General features: G+C 36.2%; 3 protein-coding genes and 1 pseudogene across 3 annotated transcripts; 3 read left to right on the top strand and 1 right to left on the bottom strand.

Annotated features, from left to right (window-relative positions):
* LOC120158049 overlaps positions 1-21312 on the bottom strand; it is a 40823-nt pseudogene that overhangs the window by 8049 nt on the left and 11462 nt on the right.
* Positions 764-2238, top strand: LOC120158100 (putative disease resistance RPP13-like protein 1). The gene is made up of 2 exons (XM_039169033.1): positions 764-1142; positions 1771-2238. The coding sequence occupies exons 1-2, from the start codon at positions 814-816 to the stop codon at positions 1796-1798; spliced, it is 357 nt and encodes a 118-aa protein (XP_039024964.1). The 5' UTR covers positions 764-813; the 3' UTR covers positions 1799-2238.
* On the top strand, positions 7082-9351 carry LOC120158097 (protein SEMI-ROLLED LEAF 2-like). Its single transcript, XM_039169028.1, has 6 exons — positions 7082-7245; positions 7386-7676; positions 7786-7935; positions 8027-8454; positions 8819-8967; positions 9290-9351. Exons 2-5 carry the CDS (start codon positions 7551-7553, stop codon positions 8838-8840), a joined length of 726 nt encoding a protein of 241 aa, XP_039024959.1. The 5' UTR covers positions 7082-7245; positions 7386-7550; the 3' UTR covers positions 8841-8967; positions 9290-9351.
* Positions 9803-11792, top strand: LOC120158101. The gene is made up of 6 exons (XM_039169034.1): positions 9803-9882; positions 10096-10261; positions 10373-10510; positions 10584-10724; positions 10886-11082; positions 11241-11792. The coding sequence occupies exons 3-5, from the start codon at positions 10454-10456 to the stop codon at positions 11009-11011; spliced, it is 324 nt and encodes a 107-aa protein (XP_039024965.1). The 5' UTR covers positions 9803-9882; positions 10096-10261; positions 10373-10453; the 3' UTR covers positions 11012-11082; positions 11241-11792.

Raw genomic sequence — 21312 nt, 5'->3', positions numbered from 1 at the left:
TGCATTATTAACACGTGAAAATGAACCGTTAAATCAATCGGATCATTATTATAAGTTCTATCTTATTATTTTAATCAATTAAATAATTATTTTTATTAATTTAAGATAATTACAAGATAATATTTACTTTAAAGATTCACAATCTATTGTCAATAAAAATTTAAATACTTTTACAATCTCTAGTATTCAAATATGAGACTTCTAGAATAATAATTATTCTTTAACTATTAAGATAATTTGGTTGACTAAACTAATTAAATTTTAACATATTTCATCAATTTAATTTATTTCCGACAATTATAAATTAATACACTATCATCGTTATTACAATTTGCTAACCAGAAAAATCAAAATACCAGCGAGGCATCTTTGTTTGACACCATGGTGCTAAGGTTGAGTCATAATCTTTGTATGTCATTATTTTGAAAGAATACGGGTTGATTTTAAAACAAAACAACATTTCATGATAAATGATAGGAAATTTATTGGAATGGTCATGATCCTTTAAAAAACGCGTAACTTCTGACATTTGAGGCCAAAGGGCCCTGCTTTGCTTTAATCATGGAGACTACGAGGACGACTTGGCTTGCACCATTGAAAGCTTCTATGTCGTCTTCCGAGGCCAAAGGGCCTACTTTGCTGTAACAATTTACTAGTGGGAGAAAGAAACACCACACCTTCCCTAGCTGGTGGGTCATGCACTCCAACCAAAAATCTATAATATAATAATGTATTATCAATACCTGCATTTCATTTCATCTCCTCTTGCAAACAACCTAACACTTTTGCCTTCATTTCTGTTTCAACTACCAAATGGCCGAAGCAATTGCTTTCGACATTGCGGCGGGGATCATTACCAAATTGGGCTACCGTGCTCTCTCTCAAATCGGACTGTGGTGGGATTTCAAAGATGATCTCGAAGAGCTCAAACGCACCGTCACCAGAATCCAAGCTGTGCTGCTTGACGCGGAGGAGCGATCGGTGACCAGCAATCTTGTCAAAGTTTGGCTTCATGAGCTGAAAGATGCACTGTTTGATGCGGAAGACTTGCTGGATGATGTCCAGACTGAAGCCATGCGGAAGGACCTGATGAGTGGGAACAAGCTGTCGAAAGAGGTACGTGTTTTCTTCTCAAGCTCAAACCAGTTTGCTTATGGTCGCAAATTGGGTGGTAAAATCAAGGCCATTAAGGCCAGATTTGCTTCCATTCAAGGTCGGACCAGTGAGTTAAAGTTGGTAGAGCGTGACCTTCCTGTGGAAACTCCTTTCATGGCCAAAAGGAGGCAGCAGACACACTCTTTTGTGGGTAAAGATGAGATAATAGGGAGGGACGGTGATAAAGCAGCTCTTCTAAAACTCTTGCTAGAAAAAGAGTTTCAAAGTGAAGAGAATGTCATTGTGGTTCCAATCGTGGGGATTGGAGGCTTAGGCAAGACTGCGTTGGCGCAGTTTGTCTATAATCATGAAAGGGTCAAAGATCATTTTGAGTTGAGGATGTGGGTTTGTGTTTCCGATGTTTTTGATGTGAAAACAATAGTGGCGAATATTATCAAATCTGCGACTGATCAAGCACCCAATCAAACTCTCGAGCTGGACCAATTGCAAAAACAGCTTCGAGATAAAATTGATGGGAAAAAATACTTGCTTGTTTTGGATGATATTTGGAACGAGGAGGGAGAACAATGGTTCAGCTTAAAGAAGTTACTGATGGGTGGGGCTAGAGGAAGCAGAATAATAGTAACTACTCGCTCTCATAGAGTAGCAAAGGTTACTAGTAAATGTCAACCCTATGTTTTGAAAGGCTTGTCTGATGATGACGCTTGGTCTTTGTTCAAACAAATAGCATTTGAGCAAAGAGATGCGGACTCAACAAATCCTGTCTTTTTGGAAATAGGAACGCAGATTTTGGAAAGGTGCGGTGGGGTTCCCTTAGTCATAAGAACTATAGCTAGTACGTTATCCATTAAAGAAACTGAAAGAGAGTGGTGTTCTTTCAAAGATAATGAACTTGCTAGAATATCTCAAAAAGATGGTGAAATTTTACCTACACTCAAGCTGAGTTACGATCATCTTCCAGCCCATTTGAAGCATTGTTTTGCTTATTGCAGACTGTACCCAAAAGATCATGAAATTGATGTACAAACACTTGTTCAACTTTGGATTGCACAAGGTTTTGTAAAGCAATCAGAGCCGAATCAATCTCTCCAAGAGATTGGGTTGGATTATTTTAAAGACTTAGCGGAAAGAAGTTTCTTTCAAGAGATCATAGAATATGAAGAAACGGGAATGAGATGTAAAATGCATGATCTTGCTGAATCAGTAGCAGGGAAAGAGAGTAGAATTTTAGACTCAAATTCAATACAAGTGAGGTCGATGAAATATGTCTTCATGCATCGGTTGATTTTTCAATAATTCCTTCGTTCAAAGGAAGGAAGTTACGAACTTTGTTGCCCTTTCCTAACCAGAAAAATCGGAATAGGACTGAGACGATCTGGAATTTAATAATTTCAAACTGTAGGTGTTTGCGTGTGTTGGAATTAGATAATTTAAATCTTGATATAGTTCATCGCTCCATTCATAAGTTGAAACATCTGAGGTACCTTGATCTCTCTTGGAATGAAGATCTTAAGATCCTTCCAAAGAGTATTTGCAAGTTACTAAATTTGCAAGTGCTGAAACTTGACTGTTGTCTGGAGCTTAAAGAATTGCCAGAGAAGATTGAAAAATTGGTGAATCTTACCCATCTTTCATGTCATAATTGTGATAGCTTAACTCATATGCCACGTGGAATAGGAAAGCTGACTTCGCTTCAGACGTTAAGACCGTTTGTGGTGGATAAATGTGGTTCCCGTGCTGCTGCTGCAGATCTAAGTGAATTGGGTGGGCTTAACAATTTGAGGGGAATACTATGGATATCAAATTTGGGATTGGTGAAAAATGCAAAAGAGGAGTTCAGGGCTGCTAATTTGAAAGAGAAGCAACATTTGGAATCATTGGTTTTAGATTGGGGCTACACTACAGATGATGAAGAGAAGTCACTTGAAGACCTCCAGCCCCCTCCTAATCTGAAGCGTCTCTCTTTCTTTGGATGGAGGGGCAATGCCAAGATTCCGAGCTGGCTTTCTTTGCTCACAAATTTGAAATTCTTATGTATATATCGAAGTCCCCATTTGACGGAAAGATGTCGGAAGGACATTGGTGAGGATTGGCATAAGATTGCTCACATCCCACGCATTTGGGTGAATGGGGTGAGTGCTTCCTACCCTTTCCGTTTATCCACTTTTACAACAATATATCGTCTTTTCTGTTGCCAACATGTTAATAATGCTTACTTGTTTTCTATCTTCAGGATTTTGTGCAATTCCTATATTAGGGCATTGGAGTATTTCAAGAATATATATGCAGAAAAAGAGGTAGTAATTACGTAATTGCTTTAGGCTTTTATATCGTATATAGAATCTCAGAATTGCAGTTGTCTGATAATGAATGTCCCTTTTTGTCAGCATGAGTTTCTTCAAGAGCTGATCCATTCCACTTGATACCAAATAAATTTATTCCGGAAGGTAATCAATATCACCCAATTCTTTACTACCCGAGTTCAAAATAATCCAAAAACAAGTATCACTAATCATTTTGCCATTATTATCGCATTCTCTTTGCAGCAAAACTGACAAGGATTTCTTATGATGTAACTAAGGTGATGTGGACAGGACTAAGAAGCTTGCAATGCTTGTCTTGCGGATTACTTGTTTTCAACATGCTTCTACTCCATGCTCTGCTTTTCAATTGATCATGTAAAAATGACATAAATTTTCTTTTAATTTTAGATTGATCCAATAAAACTGACATAATTAACACCCTTCTTAGTTGTCCTTGTTTACTTAATCAATCAATTTTAGTTTAAAATATGTCATGTATTAATATGAATAATTAACACCCTTCTTAGCTGTCCTTGTTTACTTAATCGCTTGTGAAAAGTAAAGAGATTTAAAAAAATATTTATACGAAAAATGTTTGCATTATAATAATTACAGTGGAAAAAAAGAGATATTAAGGACAACAATGGTGTTCTTTTAACGAAAGATCATGATATTAAGAGGGTTTGAGGTAGTTACTTCTTTGGCTTATTTAATGACGGTGCCTCTCCATGTAGAGATAATATCGTTGTTGGGTCAGCCGACCATCATACTACGGCCAATGACTGCCCTACAAGTAGGATTGGGTTTGAGGAAGTCAAAATGGCTCTTAGAAAGATGGGAAGGGAGAAAGCTGTCGGTCCTGATCAAATTCCTATCACTGTGTGGTTAGCCCTAGGAGATGAGGGAGTTATGTGGTTGACCAACATCTTTAATATTATTTTAGAGACTGCCAAGATGCCAGAGGAGTGGAGAGAGTTTACGGTGATACCAATCTATAAAAATAAAGGAGATCCCCAACGTTGTGGTAACTACAGAGGTATTAAACTACTCAGCCATACCATGAAGCTATGGGAAAGGGTGATAGAGGCTAGGTTGAGACAAGTCACTAGGGTTTCGGAAAACCAATTTGGCTTTATGCCAAACAGGTCTACCACGGAGGCGATTCATCTACTTCGACGGCTTATGGAGAAGTATAGGGAAAAGTCTAGAGATCTTCACATGGCGTTCATTGACCTTGAGAAGGCTTATGATAGCGTTCCTCGCGATACGATCTGGAAGACTTTGGAAACGAGACGGATACCAACTGCTTATATCCGGGCGATTCGTGATATGTACTGTAGATCTACTACTTACGTCAGGACTACAGTTGGCGACACCGAGGCATTCCCGGTGGAAATCGGACTCCACCAGGGGTCGGCTCTTAGCCCTTACATCTTCGCCTTGATTATGGACGACATCTATTGTGCGACACCAGACGGTGTACCTTGGTGTATGCTTTTCGCTGACGACATTGTCTTAGTGGCTGAAACAAAATCTGAGTTGAATAGTAGACTGGCTACCTGGAAGACTGCTTTGGAAGAAAAAAGTTTAAGAATCAATATTGAAAAGACAGAGTATTTATGTTCAAACTTCAATGGGAACCAAAATGATGAAGATGTAGAAATATGCATAGAAGGACACGTTCTTCCCTCAAAGGATTGTTTCAAGTACTTAGGGTCTATGATACATAAAGATGGGGGTGTAGATGATGACGTTACACACCGTATAAAGGCGGGATGACTAAAGTGGAGGGCCGCTACTGGAGTTTTGTGTGACAAGAAGGTGCCTCTAAAACTTAAGGGAAAATTTTATAGAATGACAATAAGACCAGCGCTGTTGTATGGATCAGAATGTTGGGCACCCAAGAAGGATCACGTAAGGAGGATAGAGGCCGCAGAAATGAGAATGCTTCGATGGACATGTGGTAGGACTCTGTGGGATATGACGACAAACTCTGCTATTAGGATGTCCTTAGGGGTGGTGTCTGTTTCCGAAAAAATGAGGGAGGGAAGACTACGGTGGTTTGGGCACGTCCTTAGGCGACTACCGTCGGATGCGGTCAGGAGGGTAGAGTCGATTGCAGTCGACGGTGCCAGAAGGAAAGGACGACCAAGGCGGAAGTGGGATGACTGCTTGAGATCTGATTTGATGGATTTAGGCCTTACCGAAGACATGACCTATGATAGGAAATTATGGAGGCTTAAGACTAGAGTAGTCGAGTAGTGTGGGTCACATTTATAGGGTGTATCATCTTTGTCTTCTTTTAAATGCATTTGTAGTAATTTCCATGACTTTTACTTTTTATACTTTTCTGTTATTGGTATTTATGAAAGATTAGAACTGGGCTTGCTATCGTTGTCTCATGTGTATCATTCTCATCATGTTTCCTCTATTAAATTTAGCCGGGTCTTAGGTTTCTGTCTATATGCAGAGATTCTTTCGCAGGGATTATTTTGCAGGGATTACTCCCCATTACAGAAGCACATATGATATTAATGACTGCATATGAATACTGTTTAGCTATGTATTTATGTAATTATTTATACATGCATTGCATTTTATCTATATTTTTAATTTTCTGACTGCCGGAGGTCTTCCACGGAAGCTATTCTCGACCCGGCGTTGGGGGCAGCCTACTACCCTACCTCCCCCTTACCCCATACATATGGGAATTGGGTTTTGTTGTTGTTGTTGTTGTTATAAAGAAAGACCCTTCCCTAAGTCTTCTCTAATATTTTTCTTAAAACATTGGAGCCATGACTATTATAAAAAAGAGAGAGATAATGGATCGTTTAGGAACAAGTTACATTCCTTAATGAATTAACACGAACAAAATTTTTTATTTGTTTAGTTGTTCGTGTTCGTTTGTTTTTTCGGTTAAATTTAAACGAACAAATATTAAAATACCCTTGTTCGTGTAGGCCTAAAAACACCGTATTTCTTGGGGACCATTATCTTTTTATATAGACTGAATATTAGGTTAGTCTTTAAAGTATTTATAATTTTGTCCTTCATCAAATCATAAATACAATTTATGTTAATTTAATGACACTTCAATACCTATGGCACGTAAAATAATCGGTTACTTAATTTTATGTCATACTTTATGATAACATTGTATATTATATATACAATGTGCCCAAAATTATGGATTTTAATCTAACAATTACAAAGCATGTCTGATTGCATTGGGGAGGAATATAATCCTTTACAAGAGTTTGGTTCGATGATCCGGCACCCCGTACCGTTGTCTGGCCATATGTCGGATACGGGCATCGGGATACATAAACTTGAAGAAAATTGAAGGTTGAGAGCAACATAAAAACGTACCATCTCCCACAATCTTTCTTTATCCAACATAAAAACGTACCATCTCCCACAATCTTTCTTTATCCGAACCCGAATTTGTTGTCATATTATTTTGAAAGATACGGGTTGATTTCAAGACAAAAGAACATTTTAGTTGTAGATGATAAGAGCCAAGGCAACGGTTTTCCCTTTCACAATTATTCTTTTCTTCCTTGCAGTTCACGTTTTTCTCTGTCCAAATTGTATATATAACTACTCTAGTGCACGTTTAATTTTTTATCTTCTGGTGCAGGTTTGGTTAATGGGTGAACATTCTCACATTTCGGCAGAATTTGATAACTAGAAAAGGAAGCTACAACAACACGACGCGTTCATGAGTCTTTGTTTCGTTACTTCGATAAGGAAAAGTTATGGTCCGCTGAAAATGGTCTTGCCTTGCCGGTCTTAAGGGAAATGCAGATTTTAACATATAGTTCTGGTACTCATGCTCTTTTTTTCTTCTGTCCCCCTCCTATTATCTATTTCTGATTAATGTTCTGTTCTTCTGCTTTTCCTAAAAAATTATATGACCTTTAGACGGTGAGAAAAGTGATACTATCTGTTTCCCCGCGTTTGCAGGACAGAATGCACACCTTCTGCTGTCCGTACTAGTTAAGCATCTTGATCACAAAAGTGTCCTCAAACAACCTGACGTGCAACCTCAACGTATAAGTTATAACATCCCTTGCTAGAGATTCAAAAGTTGAGGCTTCTGTAGCAATAATCAGTGCAGTTAGTGATGTTATGAGGCATTTACGAAGGAGCATACATTGCTCGCTTGACGATGCAACTATGGGAACTGAAATAATAAATTGGAACAAGAGCTTCAAAGAAGCAGTGGATGATTGTCTAGTACAGTTATCACATACGGTGAGACCCTTTTGTCATTCTTGAGTAGATGTGTTATTAAAACTCGGGTTAGATCATCTAAGCTAATTACTTAGTTTTTTTTCCCCATATTTTTTGTTCTTGTGAACAGGTTGGTGATGCAGGTCCAATTCTTGATGCTATGGCTGTGATGTTGGAGAATATCCCAAATATTACAGTTATAGGAAGAACTACAATCCGTGTTATTTATTGCACAGCTCAGATCATAGCCTCAATTCCAAATCCATCCTATCTAAACAAGGTAATGATCATATTATGGATTCATCCTATCCAAATCATACCCTCATTTTTTTAGTTTACCCTTTTTATTTGGAGTTCCTTCGTTCACATAGGCACTTCCCGAGGCTTTGTTCCATCAATTACTCCCGGCTATGGTCCACCCTGACCATGAGATACGGATCGGAGCCCACCGTATCTTTTCTGTTGTTCTTGTTCCAGCTTCAGTTTGCCCTCAACCATCCTCTGTTACTGGAGGAACAAAGAAAGGCTCAGGTATTCCAAGAACGCTTTCGAGAACCGTCTCCATCTTTTCTTCTTCAGCTGCCCTTTTCAAGAAGCTAAAGAAAGAGAAATCCTTCTCAAGGGAGAATGCTTGTCTAGAGAATAAAGAAACTGTTGCTAGTGAGGAGCAACTAGAAAACATTCAAAATGGGATTCTGAATAGATTAACGTCATCTTACACAAGAGCATACACTATAATAAGTCCGCAGGTATCTTTGGCAACAGATGAAAATCCTCCGCGCAATTCAAAACAGAATCTGTGAGTATTTCACAATTTCCTCTCTAAATTTTCTCAACTATTCATTCATGGCTAATACAAATCCAAACATAAGAATATGGATATGATCTTCCAAGGATCCTCCAAATAAAGGAAAATTCTGAATAAAAATGAAAATACACATGTCGGAGTCGGACACGTACCAGTGTCAGACATTCTCATCTGAGTTTGACTAACATAGTAAGGAAGTACAAGACCTGATTCAGACAGCAGTGACTTGATCTTTACCTATATGCCTAAAGCTTCTTGTAAAATGAATGTTTCAAACGATAAACCCCATGATTTGTTTGATACTTGTCAAATTTGTGATCTTTTTCATGAAGTTTTTTTATTTGTCAAACCTCAGGAGGCCAATTCCTACGGCTTAGTAGCACCCAGATTAGTCTCTTGCTTTCATCAATTTGGGCATAGTCTATCTCTCCTCAAAATACATCATAGAACTATGAAGCAATCGCTCACACATACAGCCTTGTGTTGCTCTTCTTTCGAGCCAAGGTAAATTTCTCAATTGATGCTCTACCAGCATGGCACTTTTTTGGCATGAGTTAGAGGTTTCTTTATCGTGTAGGAACAAAAAATACAGACTGTAAACTTTGTTTTATAGAAATATGTATAGATGAACCTAAGATCTTCAATGTTTTAAGTTATTTGATTGTATCCTATGGGGAGATCTTATTAAATCCATGTATTGTGTAGTTGATTGTCTAAGCTGCTTACTGGAAAGAAAACTTTCTTCTGGTGGTTACCCATAGCATCAAACTGACATTCATTCAATTTCTGAGTTTAATTTTTGTATGTTTGTGTTTATGTAATGCAGAATTCTAGTCACGAGGCTCTTATTCGTAGTTTTCAGCTAGCTTTGTCACTGAGAAGCATCTCTCTCGATGAAGGAGGTAAGCACCCAAAGTTGTAATTGTCTTTTGGAATCGAATGATTTTTACAGTGTCTGCTTTCACTTGCCTTTAACTTTCATGACCCCCTCTCAACAAACAAAAATTGGATTAAATAATAAAAGAATACTTAAATTAAGTAATTCACTACGATACTCCCCCTCAAGTGTAGGAACAAACATGTATTATAAACTTTATATGTGCAGATAATAAAATCATTTTCAAGAGGATAACAACTTGCGGTAGTACTGACTCTGATACCATGTAAAATTTAAGACATATCAAACTAGAGATCAATGGTGCAAAAAGCGGGCAAGCACATGTTATCTTTGTGTAGGTTACCTCCAAGTATTAGTTATGGGAGTTTACTATATCTTGTTATCAAATCAGAAATCAATTGTACTTCCGTCACGTCGTAGATCTCTTTTCACCTTGGTGACTTCATTGATCCTTTTCTCATCAAAAGCATTTAATATTCGCCCTATCATCGATTCTGACATGGTTGCACTTACAGATAATGGTATGAAACTTCTCATTCATGAAACCATACTTGCTTTTCCTTCTGGAACAAGGTTGAAGTTTCTATCTTTTCTATTGCAAATATCAATCCTTTTTTGCTTCAAGAATTTGTAATGTGTAATGGAAGGAAGTAACTAATATCATTGTTTCATCTGACTGGTTATTCTGGTTTACTATATCTTGTTTTGATGTGCCATGGTTCTATGATCCATAGGATGATCCATTTTTGCGCTTTCTGGACGATCGTAAGTTACAGGCAGTTAACACTGTGCCTGACTATCCAACATATGTTTAAGGATCTAAAGAAGATGATGCTGTGGCTTTAAAGACTCTCAAAGTAGGGAAACTCTTGCTTCTGAAATCATGAAAACTTTGGGAAGGTAAAGCTTTTTATCCAAAATTTCGAGAATCTTTGACCCTGATGCATCATCAAAGAACTAATATTTTCTATTGTAATAACCTTATGCTAATATTTGGTGACTATATGGCAGCCTGATTTGTCCACCAAACGGGAACAGCTGCTGAATGAATTCTTGCCCGACGATGTGTGTCCACTAGGTTGCCAGTTTTCTATGGATGCTCCTCATAAAGTATATCAAGCTGGTGCTGAAGACAATAAATCTATTGAGGTAAATATCCCTCGCATCACCTTCTGAATTTTATCTACCAAAATTCTTGGAACACAAGTGATTTCTTTTGCAGGGAGCTTCGGTTTTGTTAATCAATGATGACGAAGACGACGATGATGCTTTTTTGGAACCATTTGAAGGCCAAACCAAGGATAGTTCGGAGTTTTCTGGAGAAATTCCAGGACTTGCGGATGTCAATCAACTCCTAGAATCAGTATGTTAGCTATGACATTCGTTTTTACTCTGTCCGGATACACTAGCAACACCTAGAACAGAATAACTCATATATTCGGAATAATGATAAGGGGAATTGATGATAGGCATCGATTATTTTCTTGATATAGAACAGCATAATTATTTTCTTTATCTGTGCAGGTACTGGAGACGACATATCAGTTTGGAAGAAGTCCCATCTCATCTGGATCGGACTTGTCTTACAAGGAAATAGCCCATCATTGCGAGGCACTCGTAACAGGGAAGCAACAAAGATGTCTTCTTTGATGAGCACCCGACGGAGACAAGGAAGCTTGATTAGCTTATCTTTTCAACATCCAGATAACATGACAAAACAGGTAAACCCCATTTCCCATGTCAGCATTGATTTTCATACATGTATGCAACGCGAACATGCCTTATGTTCTACGCAAGAAAAGTACGTGCTTTGTGAGGCCCTAAGAACACAGATGGCTTGAAAAAGAATCTAACATTCGCAACCAAACTTAAAACGCAGGTGAGTCCAGTCTTTGAGCAAATTGACAGTACCAATCCATTCAAACAACCGCTCGGCACTCTTCCGATGCCGTGTGCAAATGAGTAGCATAACCATCCCCCTCATTCAGTTTACCAGCCTCAACACCATACGATAACTTTATAAAAGCTGCTGGATGTTGATCCTATAGAAGTGTAGAGTTAAATTTTCAAGCAAAATATTCCGGCGATTGTTCCATGAGGAAGACAGAAAATTTTAGGACCTGTGTTTCTAAAGCTCAAAGATTTCCCTGTTCCAACAAATTAGTATTTTTCGTTCTTGGTATATTTAGGGCAGCATTTGTGATTTAGATTGGTTGAGTTCGTGACTATTTAGCATTTAATTCATTTCTTTTTTTACCCATTTTCTTCCGTCATATGTGTAGTTTGCAAGAGATGCCAATAGTTATGCACTCTTCATATTGCAAGCAATTTGCTTTGTTCTTATTCTTTAGCATTGGGATGGACATGAATGGAGAATAGAGACACAGTTTTGCAATGTGTGAACACATAATGTTACTTTATGGAAGAAATTTATCATTGATCGTGTATGATATTTCATATCTTTTTATTTTAGAAAGAGAGTCGTGTTTATGATTATTGGAGACAAGATAAAAAAATTAAAATCAACCATATAGATAAAGTAGAATTTATTTACTTAAATATCAATTAAAATTCGATAAATATAATAGTATCTGAATTTGACCTCGGGATTTAATTTGGTATTTTTGTTAATTCTTTTATATTTAATTAGTTACATGAATTTGGTATCGATGTTTAATTCACTTAATTTTTTTGGGTCTAATTATGAACTTGAACCTGATCTTATGGTTCAAACTAAATCAAGAAAGTCAATATATTCCAAGTAATTTGTGTGGACAATACCAACAACATGGTTGAATTTGTCAGTCCAGCGTTTACCATGATGATACCAGTTCAGGTGTTCTGGTTCTTCCAAAATGGCAATGTCAGCATCTTTTGATGGGATAAACTGAGAAGTATCTCCGGCAGGTATTATGCTTCGCCTTTCTCTCGAAAACTAAGAAACAATTTGAAAAAAGATTGTCATTGATAAAATATGTGTAATGAGTGATAAAGTGGAACATAATGTAGTACATCAAAGGTTACCTTTCCAGGAAAGGAGATTCTAAAATCAGCCTTGAAATCAACCCTTTCTTCAAGCCAGTAACGTATATAATTCTCATGCTCTTCTGGTGAACCGAAAGTGAGATTGTTGGGATAAACAGCAAAGCCAGGGAACCAAGAATGTGACTTTTTGTTTTGCCCATTTTGCCAAGTATGCTGCCCGAAAAAGTGGGTTTACTGCAGTTCCTGTCATCCATGGAAGGCTGGCAGTTGTAACAATGGCAACATGCCTTTTCCTATCTGTAACATCAGGCTTCATTAAGTCTGTCCAGGAGCCAACACCCTCGCTGCAATGCCCTGTACTTTGAATAACACTGGCTATCTTTAAATTCAGTTCATCATTAATCTTATCAGGGTCGACAGAAGGGGGTTCTCCTGCAGTGAGGGAGCGCAAAACAAGTTGGTTTTTCCGCTTGCTACACAAGCTTTCAACTATCTTGTCACATATATCTGAAATCGGATTTAAGAAAACAGTAAAAACAACTTGCTCCTAGAATGAACTGTCATAGAAAGGTGAACAGGAGACTTAATTATTCAGCTTAACTACTCCCAGAAGATAAAGCAACGTTTTGGATTATCTCAAGCATCGAAATTTCATGACTGTTCCACAGAAATTAGATTAAAGATGCTTTCCCAATTTAATCCAGAAGAAAAGCTCCTGGTTAAATTGGTCAGATGAAGCTTTCTTAAAAATTACTAATAGAAAGGACATGAACTGAAATACAAACTACAATGGCCTACAAAGGAAATCATAACAGAAAGCAAAAAGAAGAGAACAGAACCCTTCAAGTAAATATAGTCCCGTTCACAATAAATAGATAAAACCGAAAGGTGATTGGTGGTGGAAAATTTAAACTCAATGAACGATAAGCTCTTCATCCTAGATTCCTAGTACATACCAAACAGAAGAATAAGAGAGATACAACTACTTACTTCTTCTGATGCCAAGTTGATCCAGAAAAGGTCCAGACTGCCTGAACAAAACTGTTAACAGCTCTGGTACATCCAGTGGTGGTACTTCATATACCAGACAGGAAAAATACAAAAAGCATTCAGCGTAATGCAACAGCTATTTTACCAAACATCTTAAAATCAAATCATGTTTGCATATGCATATAACATCCGTTAACAGCTTGGGTCATGCTAAAGTTAACCATCCCGAAAGAGTTGGCTCCATCCTCTAATAAAAATATTTGTAATGAGGTCAGGATGAAAGCATTACTAATGCCAGGTATTAGAAACTAGAAATAACTGATGAAAAAATTATCTCTAATAATTACAGAATATACATAGTCTGTTGGCATATGGTGGCTTATATTCATACTAGATAAATTTGGTTCATTATACTTGGATGGTCTTTTGGTATATGGTGGCTTGCACACCCACATCATCTATCGCATCTACTGAAAATCTAATGTGCATGGACAAAAGGTGAAGTGAAACTCCAGAGATAAAAAAAAGTTTCCACAAATTCAAACACATGAAATATTTAGTTAAACTTAAAAATGCTCACCAAACTTGTGGTAATAAATAGATTTATCTTTTCAAAGCAAAAAAGAAATCAATCAACAAGAAAAAATTGATTTTATTTCGAAGTGTTAACATGGATTCAATAAGCAAGGTTTTGCCGCTTCTCCAGCTAGATAAACCCACTTCCAATTCCCAAGGTCAAGAGGAATTATATCCCCTTACAAGCTGCAAAAGAATAGGCTATTGAAGAATAAAAAGTAGAAGTAGCCTTAAAATATAGAGGATGAATTATAAAATTTAAGGTCAGGTCACTTCAATAAAAAATTTAATATATATATATATATGGATTACCATCAATGGGGCTAAGCCTAGGAATACAAAAAAATTATAACAATATGCTCTAATCCCAACCAAATAACCAATCATCACAAATGCAAGCATCCAGTAGCTAAACGGACCCAACTGTCATGCAAAAGCTCAGTCTAGTTATGGCTACCATCACAAAGGAGTTTGCCATTGATTCTTTGATGTAGAACTACGTTAATCATAAAACTTTATAAATAGCTTGTATGCTTATTACCCAACATGCATGCCGTTTATGTGGAATTGGCATATCTGTAATCCTTCAATTACAGTTGGTGCTGATTGGCATAAGATTGCTCACATCCCACGCATTTGGCTGGCTGGGGAGGTTGGTGCTTCCTACCCTTTCCATTTATCCACTTTTACAACAATATATCGTCTTTTCTGTTGCCAACATGTTAATAATGCTTACTTGTTTTATATCTTCTGTAATGTTTACTTGTTTTCTATCTTCAGTATTATGTGCAAGACCTAAAGTAGGGCATTGGAGTTGTCATAACCATTTTTTAGGTGAAACAATTATTTATTGTTTAAAAACGTTTATGATTTTAATTTTGGTAAAATTGGTGATTTTGAATTAAATTGGATAGAGTCGCCATCAACCTTTGGATTAGGTAGGTTGAATACCTAAAAACATCTTTTAAAAAACAATTTTAAGAAAAATCGTCTTTAAGACAAAAAGCTGTTTTGCGTCACCAAAGATTCGACTAAATAGATTCGGGAGTCGGTTACGAGTGGGGAAGGATTAATACCCCACAAAACCCAAATTTTGGTACCTAAACGATTATACACTGTTCAAATATTAGGAATTGCAAACTCGAAAATACATTTAAATTATGATCCTTTTATTCATTTGATTTTATTTAAAAAGTGTCAAATTTCATATGATTAATAGCCTTTTGTATGAACAATCTTCAGGAAAACATTTCCTTTGCAGTTAGGAGATTTTCCCATAGATTCCTCTCACAATAGATATTATTTCTTAATTCTTGCAAAGGTAAAATAAAACAAAATAAAAGTGAAAACAGTGAAAAATATTCGACATAAATAATCGTGGAACAAATAAAATTATTGAATATAAAAAAAACTTTTATGAGACAAATCCTCGAAAAGGCACTTTCCCTTGTATTTGGGAGATGTCTTCGTTTATATCCCTCACAATGAAAATTTATCATTTTTTTCATATATAAAAAATACCAATGTGCACATAAATAAGGGAATAAAATGAATACATCTAAATATTACAAATCGAACAAAAAATAGTATTTGGTAATTACAAGAACCAAAATAGCAAAAACGGAAACTGAAAGGACCAAAATAGTACAAACAGGAATTTAAAGAACTAAATGGCAAAAATAGAAGCCTAAAGGACTAAATACCAAAACAGAAAGTTAAAGGGTCTAAATAGCAAAAACAGAAGGTTATAGGACTAAAATAACGAATACAAACATTTAAAGGACTAAAATAGATAAAACAGAAACTAAAAGAGCAAAATAGTAATTACAAAATAAATCAGAGACCAAATCACAAATGTTAAATAATACAGGCACTAGAAATGTAAATAACCCATAAATAATATTAGGGACTGAAATAAAGTAAACTAGAAACATGGAGGATCAAACAATAATTAAACCTATACATTCATGACCAAATCAGTGACCAAAACGAAAGATGCACAAATTTGAAGACCAAATTCGAACATCAGCCAAAATACATAACATACAGAATCAATGACTAAAATAGACTAATAAAAACATATATTTCTTAAGTATAAATAAATTAAAGTGTAATGACCCCTACTTAAATAAAACCATAAAACTATTTAAAGTTGAATAGGGACAAATTTGCGACATAAAACAACATAGGAGACCGAAACAAAAGAAATTAAAAGTTCCATTAATGACCAAACTGATAAAATTACAACTACAGAGGACCTGATTTGAAAATAAACCATGAGTGAAAATGCTCCCTGGGTACCCCTTAAACGGCGACGTTTGGTGTCGCACATATAAGGGTGAGATCCCAGCTAAAACCGACCCTGCTTCATTTGTTTCCTTTCCTTGGTTCTTTGAAAGAGAGAAAATTAAGAGAAATCTTAAGAGCTCCCACCGGAGTTCCAAAGATTTCCAGAACACGATGAGCTACCACCGCGCAGGCCACCACTGATAGGCGTCGACCGTCTGCGGCAGAGGAGAGAGAGGAAGTCACTACCCGATTCGTTTCTTCCTCCTCAGCCCGAATCCAGAGTCGGATTTTCAAGACAGTGGCTAGATCGAAGTAGATCTAAAGAAAAAGATAAATTTTTCTTGCATTTTCCTTTATTTCTTTTCTTTTATTTCGATTTTCTTTTTGGGTTTATCTTTTCGAATCTCTCTCTCTTTTTTCCTTTTTCCCCTTCTTTTCGAATGGGTTTCCATTTTTTTCCCTAAATCAACGAATGCTTCCTTGATTTATGGTGATTGAATGATTTGGGGTAGGTGAGTTTATCCCTAAAAGTTTAGGGATTAGGTTGGATTTATTTTGATTTTGGTTGCTTTTCGGTGTAGTGGTAGGGTAGGGTTTTGACTTTGGTTATTATTGATGGTTGTTGACGTAGGTGACGACGACGTTGATCGATGGTGGCTCTATCGCTCGGCAGCAGCTTGTCGTTGGCTCACACGTACGGTTGGGAAACTAAAACATCAGTGGCGCAATTACTGGCTGTTAAAGAAACCCTAAATGGCTTTAGATCTGGAATGTTAATTTGGGTCCAGATCTAACAGATGGCATTTGGGAAACTGTCAGCTGAAGAAAAGAAACCCTAGCATTTGGGTGCAAGGCCTGGACCGGGTCGGATTCGAATCACCTATGGGTCGGGTTTGGTATTGTTGTTGATCTGGGTCTGTTGGATTGTATTACTGGGCTCCAATCGGGTTTGGGATTCTGCTGGGCTATTGGGGCTTGTTTTGTAATTGGGTTGGTGGTTATATTTGGACTGCAATCATATGTAATACAACTAATGTAACACCCCAATTTAGGGGTTATGTTTTTTCTAGATTAAATATGAAGGTTGGAAAAAAATTGTTTTATTAGACCATTGTTTTATTAAACAAATGGAGGATAATATAGTAGGTAGAAGTGAACAAATTGTTGGTTGTGATGGGATTAAATTAAGGATAATGCATTACCACCATGAAACCCATTTAGTCGACTGAAAAAAAAAATTAATTAGTGCTTCCATGGCTTTATTCTCTGTTGGATTTTTCCTAAAGTTCCCAACAATCCATGTGCAGTTTCAATCATGGAGCTTCTTCTAGCATCGCATGTGCCTCAATCATCATAACTCCCCCTCTTCCACTAATTATTTTGTTCTCTTCACCATACCCTTGTAATCAGTTGTTGGTATATATATATTCCTACTTTAGTTCTTATGAGTAAAAAAATTAAAAGAGGCCTAGCTAGTTTTAGCTACCTTCCAATAGCAATGGATGCCGATTCTGTAGCTTGCAACAAATCATGGTCCATCAACGAGGACTCACTGATAAGATACGTTCAATTTGCAAGTGAGAGTTGTGTGCAGGAGTTCGGCTTCATCCGAGAATGGTCGTGACGGATGGAAGGTTCTCAACCGTAACAACGGTATGGAGATATCGAAACGAAGGTTGAGATCTCTTCAATTGAAACCAAGAAAACGCATCTCGATTCTCTTTACTGTTTCTGAAGCTCATCTCAAATCCCCAAACAACCAACGTTTTGAGCCAAAAATACTCCGTTGCTTGAGCTAAAATGACGAACATGGAATATTGTATGTAAGAAGCAAAGTATTCGGAGGTCGAATTCGTGATGAAGAGTTTGATGCGATTCAAACCATGTATATTGGTTCTCGGATGACGATTAGTGACGACAGTTGATACGGTGGTCGTCGGCGTTCAACTACCTATCAACGAGGCTTCCTTGTTCATCTGCAAAATATGGCTTGAAGCTTTAAAGATTAAGTAAAGGAATGAAAAAGAAATGGTGGAATGAAACAAGGCACGTGATTTTGGGGGGTTGTTATTAAAGTGAGAAGGCAAAATTTCAAGGTAAGCCATCCAAGTTGTTAAAAGCTCAACCTTGTCTCTTAGTTTTCATATTGATATGATTATGACATAAAGGTTTAAATAAGATCAATTTAGTCCATGATGTTGGTAATTAAATGTTACTGGCTCTTCAAGTTTTTAGTTATGCAAATTGGGTTTTCAAATATTAATTAGATTCTAATAAGTTATTTTTTTATGACAAGGAAAATTATTGGAAGTCGTATTTGTACGATAAATTATCCGTGTTCGTTAGAAAAAGACTGGAAGCTAGAAATCAAGTTGGTGAGCTGGAATTTAAGACTAGTATTTTGGGTTTTGTTGATGTTCCGATTTTTGAGGCCTGTTTCGCCAAATTCAAACCCGGTAAGATGTTTTTCACTAATTTATCACCCGATTCGATCCGTTTTTCAGAATTAAGCTATGTTTTTTTATGTAATTTCTGTTGATATGCATCTGAGGAATTATTGGAAGTTGAATTAAGGATCGAGGACTTTCGAATGGAAATTAATGGTCGATCAGGATGGCACGAAAATCGAGGTAATACTTTACTACCTCTTTATGCTTTATGGAACATGTTGATATCGGTAAATGCATGAATAAGATAATGTTGATCACTTTTGTAGAGTTGAATAATTTATACACTTGATATAATGTGGTAGAAATTCTGCAACTGAATACGGATCGAGTGACTAAGATAAGAGATTTATAATTGTTAGAATTAAATTACAAGTTTGTGATTGGTGATAAAGAAATCAGCTTTGGATTTGTAACTTATATTTTATATCATCAAGGGTTAAATGTTAAAGGTACTCTGATGGAAAATTATGAGAATACTCCGATATGGTAAATTTACGAAATTACCCTTATATTGGAAAATGATAAGAATTATCCCTGGAAGTTGATTAGTAAATCTGAAAAGACATATTGATCTGATAAAACTACTTATGTGCATAAGAAATGCTAGTTTTGTATAGGAAATGCGAATAACCGGTTTTTAAAACCAAGAGGGTTTGTGCAAGATATTAGAATTCTATTAAGGAATTATTTCAATATAAGAGAATGTTTGGGAAAGCAATTGATCATAGGATCTCTAAATTATAATTATTTTCGTTAAGAGCTATTATTGAAATTATATGGTTAAGAAATAACGAAAATGCCCTTGAGAGATAAAATAGTCTGAATTGACCCTGAATGAGAGAGTACTTTGAGGATTTGTACTTAACTCGATTAAGTACGAATTTAATTGTTAAGATCCTGTCTTTGTACAGAAAAATTTATAATATTCCGTTTGTAAAATCTGAGAAGACACTTGACCCGAAAATATTCGAATAAGGAGTAAATACTTGAAGAGTAATTTATCGGAGGTATTCTGCTGACAGAATTGTTCGAAAGGACCGAAGTAAATGATAAGATTAAATTAAATAATAAGACCGGATGGAAGGAAATGATTGAAATATTCTAGAATTATAAAATGACCAAATTACCCCTGGAATGGAAATGACTCAAGAATGTCACCAAGCTCAGGAATGAATGGATATACTCAAGCTTTGAAATGAATAGAAAAATGTTGAGCACCAAAATGACTAAAATGCCCTTATGACCTAGAATAAGTAAATGTCTTGGATTAATTAAGAAATCCAAATAAACATGGATGTTGTGCTACCAGTAAAAGTTATGGAATGCAGTTTAAGTGATCAACCAACGTTAGTGTTATATCATTACCTGAATGATATAAGTACCACTTGAATGTTTGTTCATCTTCTCAAATTTGGATCGATGATAATTCTGGAAGTACTTGGCTCAACTCAACTCTAGAGCGCATACAGTACTAATAAGTGGGTATTCATGAGTCAAATCAACCACGAATACCAGAAGGACTTTATTATATGAATAAATTAAACTGAAATGAAGTACAACGTGTATTTGAAATTCAGAAACGTCTGAATTATTCTGGAAAACTTTAAAGTAATCGGGATAGACTTGCTTACCAAACGAACTAAGTAACATCAATGACTAAGGATTAAATAGGTGATTTGATGAGTTTGGAAATACTGTTGAACTTACATTATGAATTGTCATTATGGGTTATGAGCCATGGATCAAGTACGTCAGTATTTCCTGACATTGTTGAAACGTGGAAATGAAATAAAGACCGTTGGAAGATTTATTCAGTGATGATTATGGGGATGATCTATGGATCTGCATTATGGTATTAAAGAGTGAATACACTGGAAGGATAATGAATTGAATTGTTGACATGCATCAGTTTGAGAGTTGTGTAACTCGAGTTGTTTGATAATATGATCGATAGTCGTAGATTGTAAATGACTTGAATCTTCGATTCTATATTTCATCTAAAATCACTTCGGTCATGTTTGAAAAAAAAAACAAGTAACGCAGTTCTGAATATCTCATTTGGTTCAATTGGGCTGAAATCCTATGAATTCAAAGTATATTCCTGAATACCCCTGATTGTTTGGGTAATGGAATCACTCGCAGTAAATATGAATTTAGAATTATTATGTATAAAGGTTCTTGAACGTTTTCCTAATGCACACGAAAATATAGTGGGATTCTAATGTATCAACCTTAAATGTCTGGCTAGATCGGTTAGTAATCGATTCTCCTCAATAGGACCTTATTCCTAGAATTCGATCAAATTTCATAAGTTTCATGTTATCCAAAATGATAACTACAATGGCCTCTGAAAATACTTGGATTCTCTAGTGTGTTCCCTACTTATTACTGAACTGTTTTATTGGTTTTAATATGTGGTACACCGAATTCATTGGTTATTGTTTTATGGATGCACCAATTTAATGTGACAATTTATGGTATATGGTTGCTATCTAATTTGTGTTTTGAAATGGTATATGATTACCATGTTTTTGGATTTATGGAATTTATGTCACGGTGCAATTGAATTTTGGAATTGAATTATGATGGAATAGCTCTGATCAAGCTAAATGGGCCTAATGTGACTCTTGAGGGCCCCAAGATGTTTCATTAGGTCGGCTT

Source organism: Hibiscus syriacus, unplaced genomic scaffold, assembly GCF_006381635.1.
Source record: "Hibiscus syriacus cultivar Baekdansim isolate YM2019G1 unplaced genomic scaffold, ASM638163v2 tig00111303_pilon, whole genome shotgun sequence".
NCBI classification, from domain to species: Eukaryota; Viridiplantae; Streptophyta; class Magnoliopsida; order Malvales; family Malvaceae; genus Hibiscus; species Hibiscus syriacus.
The sequence above is the reverse complement of the archived record's forward strand: the minus strand, read 5'-3'. Positions and strand labels throughout refer to the sequence as shown.

Excerpts from the sequence above, each read along its gene's own strand:
- LOC120158100 (XM_039169033.1), top strand. The coding sequence starts at position 814 with ATGGCCGAAGCAATTGCTTTCGACATTGCGGCGGGGATCATTACCAAA. Across the intron at positions 1,143-1,770 it reads GTTTTCTTCTCAAGCTCAAA|ACTAGTAAATGTCAACCCTA; the intron begins CCAGTTTGCTTA and ends GTAGCAAAGGTT.
- LOC120158097 (XM_039169028.1), top strand. The coding sequence starts at position 7,551 with ATGAGGCATTTACGAAGGAGCATACATTGCTCGCTTGACGATGCAACT. Across the intron at positions 7,677-7,785 it reads TAGTACAGTTATCACATACG|GTTGGTGATGCAGGTCCAAT; the intron begins GTGAGACCCTTT and ends TCTTGTGAACAG. Across the intron at positions 8,455-8,818 it reads CGCAATTCAAAACAGAATCT|GAGGCCAATTCCTACGGCTT; the intron begins GTGAGTATTTCA and ends GTCAAACCTCAG.
- LOC120158101 (XM_039169034.1), top strand. The coding sequence starts at position 10,454 with ATGGATGCTCCTCATAAAGTATATCAAGCTGGTGCTGAAGACAATAAA. Across the intron at positions 10,511-10,583 it reads AAGACAATAAATCTATTGAG|GGAGCTTCGGTTTTGTTAAT; the intron begins GTAAATATCCCT and ends TTTCTTTTGCAG. Across the intron at positions 10,725-10,885 it reads TCAATCAACTCCTAGAATCA|GTACTGGAGACGACATATCA; the intron begins GTATGTTAGCTA and ends TTATCTGTGCAG.